The sequence below is a fragment of the Xenopus laevis genome, chromosome 2L, assembly GCF_017654675.1.
Source record: "Xenopus laevis strain J_2021 chromosome 2L, Xenopus_laevis_v10.1, whole genome shotgun sequence".
In the NCBI taxonomy this organism is placed as follows: domain Eukaryota; kingdom Metazoa; phylum Chordata; class Amphibia; order Anura; family Pipidae; genus Xenopus; species Xenopus laevis.
Genome location: NC_054373.1, coordinates 116,871,444 through 116,887,293, shown reverse-complemented (window position 1 = coordinate 116,887,293; position 15,850 = coordinate 116,871,444). Strand labels below are relative to the sequence as shown.

The 15,850-nt window shown below is 40.6% G+C and overlaps 1 protein-coding gene across 1 annotated transcript in view; it reads right to left on the bottom strand.

Annotated features, from left to right (window-relative positions):
- The window catches only part of LOC108708421 (AF4/FMR2 family member 3), a 158,006-nt gene that overhangs the window by 110,499 nt on the left and 31,657 nt on the right, over positions 1-15,850 (bottom strand). The window contains exon 3 of the mRNA XM_018247096.2: positions 13,586-14,303. Coding sequence (XP_018102585.1) covers positions 13,586-14,089 — 504 coding nt within the window. The 5' untranslated portion in view covers positions 14,090-14,303. The remainder of the gene's footprint in view (positions 1-13,585; positions 14,304-15,850) is intronic.

Here is a 15,850-nt window from a genome sequence, read left to right as displayed (position 1 = left end):
GTACAGTGACCACAGCTCATCCGCCTCCCGCGCACGAGACACCTCCTCCTCAGAGAGAGACTCTGTTCGCCTTAAAAGGAAGGCAGCTACTACAGTTCCTGCACCACAGACAGCAACGGCTACTCTACCAGTTCCCAACCCATTGTTACAGGCTGGAAGTGATGGCATTTTGCCAAGCAGCGTACAACAGCATACAGGTGAGCATGCTTGTTTGGGTGCTTGGGATCAGCTGAGAGGTAATTCAGAAGTCCTTAATGCTTTACGGTCTATTATGGGTAATTTACTAGGAACTGCTTCGGCAGCATCCCAACCCTCTTTAACTTGTCCTTTGAAAGACTCCTATTTTTGTGGTGTTACACCATTAGGGTGCCATATCTCCACTGATATCAGGGAAAAAATTTGGCGCAATGAATATATTGACATATGGTCTTTAATTTCACCAGATCAGCCCACAGTTGACCGGGAGAGGCATTTTGAAAAGCCTGACGACAGAAAAGTAAAAGTAGCAAAGACTTTTGGAAATTGGCTACAAGCCTTTTCGGTGCTGGCCTGTGTAGTGGGCCAGAAATTTCCCAATAAATGTTCTGAGCTTTTCGTGTACTTGGATTTAATCTATGGGGCCTACAGGACACATGGGGGCACTGCGTGGTGGAGATATGACGAGGAGTTCAGGAGGCGGTTATCGCTTAAACCGGATCTGGGTTGGGATAGCAAGGCGACTGATGTTTGGCTTCGGTTGATGACCTCACAGAGGTCACAACCCTTTCAATATCCCGCTGCACAACATACCCTTGGGGCACCCAGTGCAGCGGCCACTAGACGCCCCGGTTCCTGCTGGTTGTTTAATGAGGGACACTGCAGGTTCTACAGCCTTTGTAAGTTCAAACACGAGTGTTCCACTTGCGGAGGAGCCCATTCGGCACTCCGATGCTTTAAGAAATTCAAACCTACTACCCGTATTGGCACCGGTAAGCCAGAGGACCCCAGTGAGCGTACGAAGGATGTCCCCGTGGTTAGACAGTTATCCCAAGAAGCAGGAAGCCGCCCTACTTAGAGTTGGCTTTACCTATGGGTTTTTCATCCCTTTTCAGTAATCGCCCTTTCCTACATTTGCTGAAAACTTGAAAAGTGCCGTTGACAACCCGGGGGTAGTTGTGCTGAAACTAGCTAAAGAAGTCCAGCTTGGCAGGGTAGCCGGCCCTTTTGACTATTTGCCTTTTCCCAATTTGCGGATGTCTCCTTTGGGCGTGGTACCCAAGAAGGAACCCGGAAAATTCCGGTTGATACACCACCTGTCTTACCCAAAGGGTACATCTGTGAATGATGGGATTAGCAAAGCGGCGGCAGCAGTGTCGTATATTTCCTTTGATAGGGCTGTCTCCTTGGTTAGGGCAGCCGGCTCAGGGGCGCTCCTTGCTAAGTCAGACATAGAATCAGCTTTCCGGCTCCTCCCGGTCCACAATGATTGCTTTCATTTGCTGGGGTGTCATTTCAACAATGCTATTTACTATGATATGTGCCTACCTATGGGCTGCGCAATCTCCTGCAGGTACTTTGAGGTTTTCAGCTCATTTTTGGAATGGGTAGTACGTACTGAAATGGGGTTCAATTCCGCGCTGCACTACCTTGACTATTTCCTTTTTGTGGGGCCCCGATCTTCCAAGGTGTGTGGTTCGTTGTTGAACGCATTCCACTTTTTCATGCAGAAATTTGGGGTACCAGTGGCACTGGATAAAACCGAAGGCCCCACTACAGTTCTTTCTTTTTTGGGCATAGAAATAGACTCCAATTTGATGGTTTTTAGGTTGCCACAAGACAAATTGCAAAAATTGAAGGACGCCATCACGGTGGCTCGACTCTGCAAAAAGGTGACACTTCAACAAATGCAATCATTATTAGGGCTATTGGTTTTTGCCTGCTGCATTATGCCTATGGGCAGAGTGTTTTGCCGAAGGCTGTCTCTGGCCACTCGTGGTGTTGAAAAACCCTATCACCACATTCGCATTACTAAACAGTTGCGAGAGGACTTAAGTGTCTGGCACTCTTTCCTAGGCATCTACAACGGCCATACTTGCTTATTGGGTGAGGAGGTCCAAAACAGTGAGGTGTCCTTATACACTGATGCGGCTGGTTTGACTGGTTTTGGAGCCGTACTTGGGAATTCCTGGTGTGCGGGTCCTTGGCCAGCCACCTGGCTCGAGCTTGGTCTTTGCAGGAACCTAACTTTATTGGAACTATTCCCCATCGTAGTTGCCCTTGAGCTCTGGGCTCCCGGCCTGGCCAATTGCAGGATTTGTTTTTGGACGGACAATATGAGTGTGGTGCATTGCATTAACGGGTTATCTTCCTCCTCCCTTCCTGTTTTGGCTTTGCTGAGACATTTGGTGTATTTGTGCTTAGCCCATAACATTTGGTTTCGTGCTAGGCACATACCAGGGAAGGTCAACTCCATTGCTGATGCTCTTTCTCGTTTTCAGTGGTCAACGTTTCGACTGCTGGCTCCCGAGGCGGACGAGGAGGGTACGGAATGCCCAGCTTCCCTGTGGCCCCTGGTGGAGACGAATTTATGAGTTTGATACAGGCATCGGTTACGGCAGCGACATGGAAGGGTTACGGTAATGCTTGGACTGAGTGGGTACAGATGGGGCATGGCAGGTCCTTAGCCAGTGACGCTGACAGGCTGCAACTCACAATAGATTATTTGTTACAAGTGAGGGCAGATGGCTATTCTGCCACAGTGGCTCAGAGACGTCTGTCGGGGCTTGCTTTTTATTTTAAGTTGGCGGGTTGGCATGACGTGACGAAACATTTTGTAATTTCGCAGGCGCTTAAAGGGTGGAAGAAGGAAGTAGTTAAAAGGGAGAGCCGCCGGCCCGTCTCTTTTGCGCTGCTACGACAGTTAATTTTGGGTCTGCAGCAGGCAGTTAGTTCCCCTTATGAGATTTCCCTGTTTCAAACTGCTTTTAGCTTGGCATTTTTTGGTGCTCTTCGCACCAGCGAGCTGGTCCCCATGAGTAAGGTCAAACCAGGTGGCCTCCAGGCGGAAGACGTTATTCTTGGTAACTCCTTCATCCGCTTCCGAATCCGTAAATCTAAAACGGACATCTATGGGCAGGGGACTTGGGTGACTCTTTCAGCAATTGATGACGTAGCTTGCCCGGCAAGACTTGCGACCGCATTTGCGGCGGTTCGGAAGCAGGGTGTGTGTTTTTTGTCTCATGAGGATGGTTCACCTCTGACTAGGTATCAGTTTGATACTATTTTTAAGAAATGCTTGACTGCGTTGGGGCTCAACTCCAAGGAGTTTGGGACTCATTCCTTTCGAATAGGGGCAGCCACGGAGGCTAGTGTTCAGGGCATGAGTGAGGATCAATTGAAGTGCATAGGCAGATGGAAATCGAAATGTTATGCTGGTTACATTCGACCGCAGCTTCTTACTAACTGAATTTTCTTTACAGACGGATCATCTCCTGTGGTGCTTCTGGTGGGGCACTCATACATCTGTCGAGCGGCACAGCGTGCGGAGATTCGTCCAGGGGGAAAAAACCTTGGTTTTTCCGGCACACGTGTGATTTGGCGAGGCATCAGTGGCATGCGGTGGCTGCAAGTACTCCCTGAGGTGGTTCGCTTTAGCCGAGCTTATGATGGCCCGCTGGTACTGGTAATTCACGCTGGGGGTAATGATTTGTGCCAAGTTCGGGTAGCTGAGCTTATTTCTCTCATGAAATCCGATATTATTCGTTTCCCCCCATTTTTTATGGATTTGGTTATAGTTTGGTCAGAGTTGGTGCCCAGGTTGGCGTGTAGGGGTGCCCGCAATGTTGCTGCAGTTGATAGATCCCGCACCCTGCTTAATCAAAGAATCTCGCGTTTTGTGCGTAGCCAGGGCTGGGTGGTGGTTCGGCACCGGCAATTGGAAACGGATACCCCCTTGTTAGCTGACGGGGTTCACCTTAATGAGGCCGGTTTAGATATATTTTTGTCGGGCTTGCGCGATGGCGTAGGGAGAGCCATTTCTCTTCTGGGTGGAGGTCGGAGTTCGGTGTAGGATTACACGAACTCCTAGTGGCGGTTATTGATCCTTTGCCTGTATTCGGCCTAGTATAAAAGGCGACACCACATGCCCACTGCACACAGTGGCCGGCATTCGGGGTAAGATATATAAGGTCATATACTTGACAGTTAACGAGATACGTTTTGAAATGGCAAGGATCGGGAATTAAATAAATATATACAGTATAAATAAAGCTGTGGCCGACTTTCACCCACTATTCTGTTTCAGTGTGTTTTATTCATAAATTAGCATTAAAGGGCTTATCCCTAGCTGGGGCATAAATGTTAAGTTCCATAGGCTTAAACATCTTCACAGTCTGAGCAGCGCTGAAGCAAGTAGCGAAAGCGCTACTGACTGGGAGTGGGAGTTTCCCTTAGTAAACAGTGGCGTAAATTCGCCAGCGTGTTCGCGCCTGGCGTCTTTGCGCCTGGCGTCTTTGCGCCTGGCGTCTTTGCGCAGGCGCAAGAACGGGGGTGACGTCATCGCGCAGCGCGCATGCGCGCTTGTACACAGGAACGGCCTTATAAGGCAGCGCCTCCCACTGAGCTTCCTCTTGGCGCCCATAGCAGCTACAGGTACAACTTCCCGCCCACCCACCCAGTGATAAATGATTCCATTGTTGTGTTGTTATGTTTTACAAAAAAAAAAAAAAAAAAAAAGAATGATAATAAAAAAAAGGGGTCGAGGTCTGATGTTGTTCATTTTAATGTATATCTGTTGGATTTCAGTGTTCTTGTCACAGCGTGGCGGTTATTGATCCTTTGCCTGTATTCGGCCTAGTATAAAAGGCGACACCACATGCCCACTGCACACAGTGGCCGGCATTCGGGGTAAGATATATAAGGTCATATACTTGACCGTTAACGAGATACGTTTTGAAATGGCAAGGATCGGGAATTAAATAAATATATACAGTATAAATAAAGCTGTGGCCGACTTTCACCCACTATTCTGTTTCAGTGTGTTTTATTCATAAATTAGCATTAAAGGGCTTATCCCTAGCTGGGGCATAAATGTTAAGTTCCATAGGCTTAAACATCTTCACAGTCAATGGCTCCAAATTCAAATCTCATTTCTGAAGGAACTTGAGTTACTGGTTTGCATATTGCAAATTGGATGGAAACCTTGCATACACTGAATGAGACTAAAATGCTAAAGTGTATTACAGCTATATTCCAATCAGAACAAACAACCCCAACTATGAAAACAGCCCAATTTAGCCACGTACTCCAATGTGCAGATTATCAATGAATTATAGATTTAAGAGGAAAAATAAAAATAAACCAGCCATTATCACATATAAGCACCAATCATACCCAATTAAGGGCCAAATTAAGTTCAGTGAGAAAAAGTTGACTTGTGGTTTATCACATGAGAAGTCATGAACATGATTCAATTCGAGGAGAAAGACTTTTCTCCAAATTCAGTTCCAGTTTTTTCACACAGACTTCAATAAAGTTTTCACGTGATAAAAAGTGAGAAGTTTTTCTCAATTGAATTGCAACTCAAATTGAATCTCATCCATGAGTTTTCACGTGATAAACCTTTTTCTCACTGAATTGAATCTGGCCCTAAATGTGAGTTCCAGAAATAATAATTTCTAAAACTCTTTATTTATATAGTGTAAGAAGGTCACTTTAGCCCATTTCAAGTTAAACCCAAAGTGACATACAAGAACATTAATTTTGATAGGAATCCACTTATTATCCAAACATATATTCATATAAGGAGCAAAGAAATGGCTAATCTGCTTACTCTAATTTTGTGAAGTTCAATCATATTTTTGCTCTCAGCAGGGACTGCTAAATTTGTCAGAATAATTACATATGAGCAGCAAAGAAGGACTCTAGAATGGCCATGAATGCATTATGCTGACTGCAGAAAACTTAAGTAACAGGACATAGGTAGCATCCAGTTTTCCCAGATAAACTACAGCAAGCTTATTAATTTATTAACTAAGATTTAAACAATCTAACCATTAGTAAGTACTTGAAATGTGCTAACAGTATCTATCCAGGGGCTCATGTGACCAATGGGTTAATAAATTGGGCTTTAATTGTATAGAGCCACCTGATTCTTCATAGCAGCCCTTATCAGTGGTACAATGAAGTGTCCCCTTATAATTCATACAGACAAAAAAGAGCTCCTCCGAACTCATCCATATCAATATATTAGGGACATTAGTGGTTATTTACTGACACTCTGCAAATGCAAGTCCCTTAGTGCACATTTAAAAAGCACTTGCATACAGGTCTGGTTGCATGCTGTGGGGGTTATTTATCATCACTGTGCATATTCGCCCAGGGGCAGTAACCCATGGCAACCAATGAGATTGTTGCATTCATTGTTCTACTTGCAGCTGACTTTAAAAAGCTATTCATTGATTGGTTGCCACGGGTAACTGCCCATGGGTAAATTTGCCCAGTGTTGATAAATGAGCCCTTGTAATTTTCACTTGATAAAAATGTCAGCACTTGGTGCAGACTGCAGCCTTGTACTGTATTTTATTGCTGCTGTGATTTTGCGCTAAGAACAGAGACCTGTTGCAGCTTGCCATTGCTCCCTGACTAAAAAGGATATACAGGACAGGAGAGTGGCATGTAAGTCTCTGTGCTCCATTTTGCTCTGTCTATGTGCAAGGTATGGTGTAAAGCACAACAAAAACGGCAGACTATGTTTTGCACACTGCACCATGTCTTCCTCCTTTACACATAGTAATGATCCCAAGAGACATAATGAGCTCAATTGCCATGTTTTTCCCCACACTGAACCACTATTTCCCAGAATTCCAGCATCATTGTGGATGCAAACAAGCAATTCTCTTGATGTAATTGTGCTGTGCCTACCAGAACTCCATTGAATAATTTTGAAGTCTGTGTGGCATCATTTCTGGTGTTGTGCATGTGAGTAACGTGTGAGCCCAATTCTTTTGGCGCAAATGAACTGTACCGACTAAACCGGAGGTGGCAGTAGCTCCTGGGTTCTGCAGCATCAATGGCACAGAGGTGCTCAATTCAGAATGCAGAGCACAACTATAGGGTAGTACAAGGAAAGCATTTTGATGCAAGTACCTAATGAAAGCAGTTTTAGGCACAACTCACTGCAGGGAAAAAAACAATTGCCCACTATGCTTACAAACGTCCTATATTGTGCAAAAAGCTACTAACAAAATACTACCCCCTTCTATAAACAAAACCAAGATTGGTTGACCAAATATTGAAATATATTCAAACTGTCCAACTACATCAAAGTCCGTGGTCTTGCCAATCTTACACTCACTTATAGTTGTAGCTACCATCATTCCCAACTTCTATCAGGTGATCTCTGTAGTGTCGAATAAAAACATTAAAAAAGCAAGTTGCAGGTAAAATCCCATATAACTTCATATGAAACATGATTAATCCACGATAGTTTTTGTGTTTAAAGGACTTCTATTTTACTCATTTTATCCAAACACAGAAGCTATAAAGAGAAAATTGTCTCCTCTGATCTTAATAGAAAAATTATATGAATTCAGATAAATTGGTAATTAATATTCACAGCCTGAACACGCTAAATGAATGTGTTGATGGTCTCAGAGATAATTTAGAGTATTAGTTCACTTGGAAGTATACGGCATTACAGAAAATACACTTTGGACCCATCTTCTCCCAGACAGGCTGGTGCCTGATTTAATGTGAAGGTTATCTAAGCTCATACAAAGGTAACCAAGAGCGACAGGGAATAGGATATCTACCTTTCTACCCTCTTTCCTTAAAATTGCTTTTCTGTAACATTACAGTGCTAAGGCTACAACCTCCTTCCATGAGCTGTAAAGTGTCAGAAAATAAGGCAAGTGTTTTGCAGATGTCACTGTACTCTTGCACTGCAGTTTAATCAATGTTAATTAAATGTGTGATGGTTAAAACCAAGATGAATCACTTAGCTAATGTGCTGTGAGACAGAATTAGGAATGGACTGATCCTTGTAACTCTCCTTATGAGTTGTTACACTCAGTGTAAGGAATTAATGACAGCCAACAGCCTTCAGCTAAGAAATAGCATGGGAAAATACGACAAGACAGGTTCATGTTACAATGAACAGATCAGGTAAAATTAATTTCTTAACTCAATACTAAAACAACTGATCCTAAGGTTTTACAAGCACTGTTCTTTGAAAAGGGCTGACATTGAGACCTTTGCATTATTCCATTTTCCTTGGTGCCAATCTAATTACTGTAAATGCTGTGTACATATTTAACGAACACAAAGTTGTAGAAAAGAAACAGCATTAATCGGCATTAAAAAATGATTCCTACAGACTCAAGCAAAATTTTCCTACAAACATTATTATATTTAATCAGCCCACTTTTTAATCATAAAATAAGAAATATGAAATCCTATCAGGAAAAGTTAAAAAAACGTTTTAGTGGAATCAGTAACATCACGAGTCAAGAGAAATACAAAGGAGGAAATAGAAGGAATCAAAATGCATGGGATTCTATTTGCATGGGGTGTACTTCTCACTCTTCAGCAGCTGAATGCATGACTAAACTGGAAGAGATGTACCTAGTCTATAGTTAGCAAAAGGTGTGTTTCTTGCTACTCCCAGGGCATGGGCCTGTGTGAGACCAATCTATTTTCCATTTAGTCCCCAGGCAGTAGTGCTATATGCCATATACTGGCAACAAATATCAGTTTTCATACCTCCACCTCCAGCCTCCAGTTTTAAGTTCAGTTTGTTACTAGTTACTTGCTAGTGGTTATCCATAGCAAGTCCCAAGGTGCATCAATAGTAACAATGACTAGGAACCAAAATCCCCCAACAAGCAGACATCACAACCAATGCAGAAATGTAACAAATAAATGCACAGTTGATTATTCACGAATGCAAGTCTGGATCAAAAATATCCAACTGGGCTAGAGCTTTAATGCAAACTATGACATTTCACAAAAACTACATTCAACAGCAGTAGAATAAAATGTATTTATGACATACTAATGATTACAGAGACACAATGTTTGCTTAGGTCACTGATAAAACATTTCTGCAACACAAGAGTAACCAGCAAACACATTGCAATAAATGCCAGGATCCCTTTTAATTCTTACATATATGAAATTCTGGTGTTAAATAAATCTAGGGGATTATTTATCAAAGGTTGAGTTGTTTTTTTCCACGAAAAATTCAAGTTTTCAAGGGTATTTTTTTTTATATTAACTTGTATGTGTTAGCCATAACTTTCACTTATAGAATGAATAAAATAGTAATTAACCTATTGAAGTTCTCCTGAAAGCTGATCTGTGCTGCATAAAATAGTGGTCACTTAAGCTAATGAGGGCATAGGCGGATTTTCATTAAGGTTTCCAGCAAGCACCACTGAGCGATCCTCTTCCGGCTTCTTCTTTCTTCAAATTTCCCAGGGGTCTGAAGGGGCGATGCGAAGTAGAATGAAACAGCTGGCTTTTTAGGTAAAGTTCAGCTTTTCACTCTAATGTGCATGTGCAGCCGCAAGAAGCAAGAAGAAGCCGTAAGAGGATCGCTCCGTGGTGCTCACTGGAATAACCCCGGGCCGGTGCAGTTTTCTGCTGATAGGAGCACTAGCCTGGGGTTTCAGGTAAGTAAATACATTCACTTGGTGGTGCCTAACATTTGGCACCCCCAAGTGTCAAACAACTTTCCTTCTCCTTTAAAGGTACTTTGTCAAAATTCACTCTTTGCACTTATCTATAATTGTGCTCAATGCACTCAATCCACTCAGTCATTCCTGTCTTCTGTTCTGAATCGAGTGTTGCTGTGCCTACTGATGCACTCCTTCTTACCAAATCGTAGCTCCTCATCGTGCCCGGCATCAATAGGGGCAGCACAGTTGCATATAATTAGTCAGCGCACACACCTCTTGCACGTTAAATACTGGAAATTATACCAAGTTAACTTCAGCGCAATTGCATTGAATTTATGATGGAATTCTCACAGTTGCATTTATTTTGACAAATCCTCTACAATTGCATCAGGCACAAAACATGGCAATTGCGCTCAAAGTGCACTTTACAGATTTACATGACACTTTTGGTCTGGAGGTGGTGGTAGCTCCATGGTGGGAAAATACTGTGATTGGTAGTGTGACAACACCAGAAAGCAACAAGTTGCATATCCTTGATGGAGATGCAGAAATACAGAACAATAATTACACATTGTTCTGTGTAAATATGCACTTTATAGGTAAAGCATCTGGCCAATGGGCCAACTCTCAAACTGAAGTCCAAAGGGAGAGCCATGTCTACCCTACCTTAAACCTAACTTTTTTCAAATTATTGGAAAGACTTATGATACACCACAAACAAAGGACTAGCACAAGTCCCAAAACCTCGCCAACGAGCAATTTAACTGGAGCTATTTTTCAATATGATGTCTGACATGAATAATAGTGTCCGATTATCTACTTACACCCTTTTACTGGGTTCTGGCACTGTAATTGCCCAGTGCCAACAATTTATTTTCATCTAACTGTGCCTTAAAAGTGTTGTAAAATATGAACGCTGTCCTGTCATTTCCATTTCATTTTAGAAGGTTTTAAAGAATAATTTCCTTTATTAGCAGTCTTTCTGAATCTAACAACCATCGCCGTACTAAATAAATTGCAGCGTTAAGACTGACACATAAAAGCAGACTTTTTAAACAGCCAAACATGTTTAGTGTACAGTGCATATAAAAATGAAGAGAAAAGTAAAATAACAAACGGAAAAAGAAGGTTGTCAGTGTATCAAATGGCAGAGATGTCAGCTCTGGAATAGTTAAAAAGAAAGAAAAATGGTGTCCTCCCCCTAAACAGGGTCATCTACTGAGATTTGAAAGGCCACTTAAATTCTAAGCATCCAGGCATTAGTTGGACCTATAACATAAGGGTCACTTTTCCTAAACAAAAGGAGAGGGGACTTTCTGCAGGAAGCAATTTAGAATGATTTTAATGTTTAAACTTAAAATGACTTCTGGTTTAAGTACCGCCATCTACCTTGATATTTCTAATCCTTTGTACTCATTTTGTATTTAATTCCTACCCACTGCTTCTTCTAGTAAATCACTTTCCGCTGGCATGCAGAATTATCAATATACATGTAACAAAAACCATCTGCATCAGCAGGAACATGTTATCATTAAATACAGGGTTCCATCGGCAGCTTTTGTGCCCCTTGTATTATGGAATTTTCGGGTGATAGCACATGAGGAGATTTCCAAAGGCTTTCCATAGCATAACATAAGACCTATTACTCACGGCAATCTGATTTAACATTGGGAAAATGTGATGGAGGCATTTTCCCATGGTTAAGCCAGATTTCAGTGAGTAATAGTGATCTTCGTGTTAAGATATGCAGGGTCTTTGTCAGGAGATTTCTCACCCATAGTAGCGAAGATTTAATTGTGGTCCTTGTAATGGTTACTGCACCTGTCTACTACCTGTTCTCTAGAGCATGAATATTATTTGGAACTTGTTTTCATAAACAATTACTTTAAAGAAACCTCTGTAATAAATATTCATGATATAGGGGGTCATTTACACAAACTGAGGATAAACGTGCAAGAGCTAGAGTGAATGATATAGTAAAGAAAAAGTCAGCCCTAGACCGGCACTCATGACTACAGCACTGCTGAATGCAGTCAGCACTGTATTCATGGTGCAAATCTAGATGTCTGTTAACTCTTTAAACAGTTAAAACAGAGGCCTGGGGCAATTTTGTGTGCCAAAAACATGCTGCATTGGGCCTATTTTTTTGCGCTTTGTACCCTGCCCAGCAGGTAGTAAATTACCACTATAATCTTCTAATATCCACTTTTACAATTAGACATTAAGGGGGTTATGTAATAAAAGCACTAAGATTGCCCAGGAGCAGTAACCCATAGCAACCAATCAGCAGGTAGCATTTACTGGTCACCTGTTTAAATGCAAACATCTTATTGGTTGCTATGGGTTACTGCTCCTGGGCAAACTTAGTGCCTTATATTACATATGGGGGATAAAGAGATAAAGAGCTTGGCAGAAAAGCTTGGATTGCCCAAATGGATTAAAATTGTAACTGTAATGACATATCAACTTTTGCTAATGAGAACAAAGCATAAGAATTAAACACCTTCTTTCCTTCATTATGCATCAGTTGGGAACTATTGTAGTAACCTCACTACAAATTAAAACTGCCAAACACATGCTTGAGTATATGAACACAAGACTTTAATTGATTTAAGGGCAGAAAGGGTGAATATACTGTATACTGTATCTGTAATGTATCTAGTATACCTAGTGAAGAGTTGCTACTTGCTAGCATTTTCATAAGGTATTAATAGTACTAGAGAAAAATTGGATGATTCCTAATAGAACATTGTCTTCCCCTGAATAATAAAAAAATAATTAAACCAGACCTAGGCAACTGCTTTCATGGAATTGATTTACATAGATGAAAAGTTTAGTTAAGTGCAGGTGATGTTCAGCACACATGCAAGTGAAAAAGAAGAATTAAAGTTTGCATTTGTATTCAATAACCATTTCCCATTTCTACTGCTCCTGGGTGCTTGTTACATTTGTGTAAATATGCAAATAACATTAAAGGACTCTAAGCACGGGCACTTCTGCAACAGCAAATCACCCCAATGCAATGCCATTGCTTGCCTACACTAACGTGATTAAACAAGCTAGAAAAATTAAGTGCAAAACATGTATCATCCTTGCTTTAAAGGGGTGGTTCGCCTTTAAGTTAAGTTTTAGTATGTTACAGAATAGCTAATTCTTAGAAACTTTTCAATTGGCCTTCATTTTAAAATGTTTTAATAATTTTTGCCTTCATCTTCTGACTCTAGTTTTCAAATGGAGATCACTGACCCCAATTCAAAAACAAATGTTCTGCAAGGCTGCAAATTTATTGTTATTGAGATTTTTTTTTAATCAGGCCCTCTCCTGTTCATTTCCCAGTCGCTTATTCAAACCAAAGCATGGTTGCTAGGGTAATTTGGACCCTAGCAACCAGCTTGTTGAAACTGCAAACATAAAAGCTGATGAACAAAAAGCTAAGTAACTCAAAAACCACACATAATAAAAAATGAAAATCAATTGCAAATTATCTCAGAATATACCTCTCTGCATCATAGTAAACGTTAATTTAAAGCTGAACAACCCCCTTAAAAAGTCAAAGTTACTTTCGTTTACTTTTTAAAACTTCTGGGCATGATGCACGAATTAAAGTCCAAATCCTATTCATGTCAATGAGAACAACCAGAAAACTGCATACATTAAATAAACCCCATGCAATATATAACCTATGTATACAAAAAGCCATCAGTGAGTGTGGTTTAGTGGCCAAAAAGAGAGGTGTCTGTGTGATCAGTGGAGTGTTATGGTTTTTCCTTACTATCAGAAATACTCCATTACCCAAAAAAGTCTATATAACATTTATAAAGCTCTAATCTGTATCACATAGAGCATATACTAAAAAATATCCAGTGCAACTTATGTTAAACATTGCAACACAGTAGACACAGAATTTTGCATATGCAATCTTTACCTACCTCTTCTTGGTTCAGATCAGAGCATGAATCTGCTTCATCAGACTTCATCTTGTCAGAGTCAGTTTTATGGCATAGTTCTTCACACAAAGGAAGATGGATATTCGCTTCGGTGGAAGATTTTAGTTTTGGAGACTCATCTACTGCCTGTTCTTGGCCATCCATTGGGCGCACGTATGCAGTAGGCTTTTGTTGAACTGCATTCAGCTTTGTGGCAGAAAAGTTCTGAATACAAGGTGTACTGCAGCCAATTTCTAGACTGCTATTTAGCTGTGGATGTTGTCTCTTGTGGGAACTGGTCTTATTACTCACTAAAGTATTTTGTGGCGGGTCATTAGAAGAGGATGGCGATAATACAGATTGTAAGAAGCAGTTTTTATTTTTTTCCATAGCACGTTTCTGGTGCCCACCTATACAGTCTTTTGTAGCAGAACCAACCATTTTCTGATCAGATGTTTTTACTTGTTGCTGGAGTGCAAATGAATGGTCAGGCTCCTGCCAGTTCATGGTGGCTATTATGCCCAACTGCACAGGTACTTTAGGTGGACTGATGCCAGTAGTTTATTTTTAGTTTTTGTTGAAAATGTTCCTTTTTTGTATCAGGTTGAAGAATACCAACAAGGTGACTCTGCTTACACTGGACAGTCAAAAGGTCCTTCATTTCATCATAGCTGCCAAAAGTACTTTGGATGCAACTTGGCAGCTCATCTTCTTTTCTTGTCTAATGATAATAAATAAACAATGTTTGAGTACGAGATCTGAATTTTTAATAAAAATAAAAACTCAATAAAAAAAAAAGCATTTTTCAACCTCCTCGAAATAAACAACAGCTTACGTTACTTCTCCTGTAAATTAAATATAGATATATAATTTGCTTTATTGATGTACAAAGAAAAACTGATAAAACACTATTGTTATTACCTTGGAGGGAAGTATAAGAAAACTAAAAAGAGCACTGTTTTGCTAATTTAAAAATATCTTTGCTCCAGGGTCTAGTGGGACTTGTGATGGATAGGGTACAGATATAGAAATTTAGTATCTGGATACCTATTAACCAGAAAGCTATGAAATATTGCAATGTTATGCATTGCAATTTAAATGAATAACTCTTCATTATTTACTAATTATGTTTTTTTCTGCTTTAAATCAGTACCAGAACCTTAACTTCATATAAAAAAATCCATATTTCTGGCAAAACAATACTAGTGTTTTTTTTAAATGTTTAGTAGTATAAGGAAACATCGAAGCCTAGGATGTTACTTTACTTAGGAAAAAGCATTGATAAATACAATTTATCTCTTACGGTAATAAGATTTACAAAAGATAATACGAGACAGCAAGCTTGTGTTTCCGGCACTTAAAGTAAACAGGAAAACAAGACAGCTCCAATTTCTACCTTATCAGACAGGACAGTAGGCACTCAGACATCTTGTAAGTTTCTAATGTAACTTGATCTATTGCTAACAGACTGTTGCTAAGTTGCTAAAATAATTCAGCACATTCTTCTGTTTGCTCTGTATTTTATTTATGATACTGATAGCTAATATAGAAATAGTACAAAGTAAGGAATACATGGTAAGCTGCATGAAGTTATTATTGGTAGGAAAATACAGTACATTGATCCTTTGTGGAACCAGACTGTTAATTGTGTTGTAATATTCACTACATCTTCTTTCCTTTTAATAAGAATATTCAATTGAAGTTTTGACAAAATGGATTCTCCTGTTAAAACAGAAGATAACAGAGTCATGGGGGCAAATTTATTAAAGTGCGAAGTGACGAAAATTCGCTAGCTTGGCGTCATTTCGGCACTTTGCCGATTTAATAATGGTCTCTGGTGTATTTTTGCTAGCAAAGGAGATAAACTCTGGCGCAACTTCGCACTCTAACGCCAGGCAAATTTTTACTCTGGTGAAAGAGTGTTACTACACAAATCCGCTAAGTTTTTGATTTTACTGAACGTTACTTCTTGCGTCAGAGTTTACTTCAACAGCTCAGACCAGACGAAGTGCAATAGAGTAGATAGGAGTTTGTCACATAAAAACACTGCACTTCTATTGCACTTCGTCTGGTCTGAGCTGGCAAAGTAAACTCTGGCACAAGAGGCAACGTTCAGTAAAATCAAAAAGTTAGTGAATTTGTGTAGTAACGCTCTTTCGCCAGAGCAAAAATTCGTCTGGCGTTAGAGTGCGAAGTTGCGCCAGAGTCTATCTCCTTTGGTAGCGAAATTGCGCCAGCGACCATTAGTAAATGGGCGAAGTGCCAAAA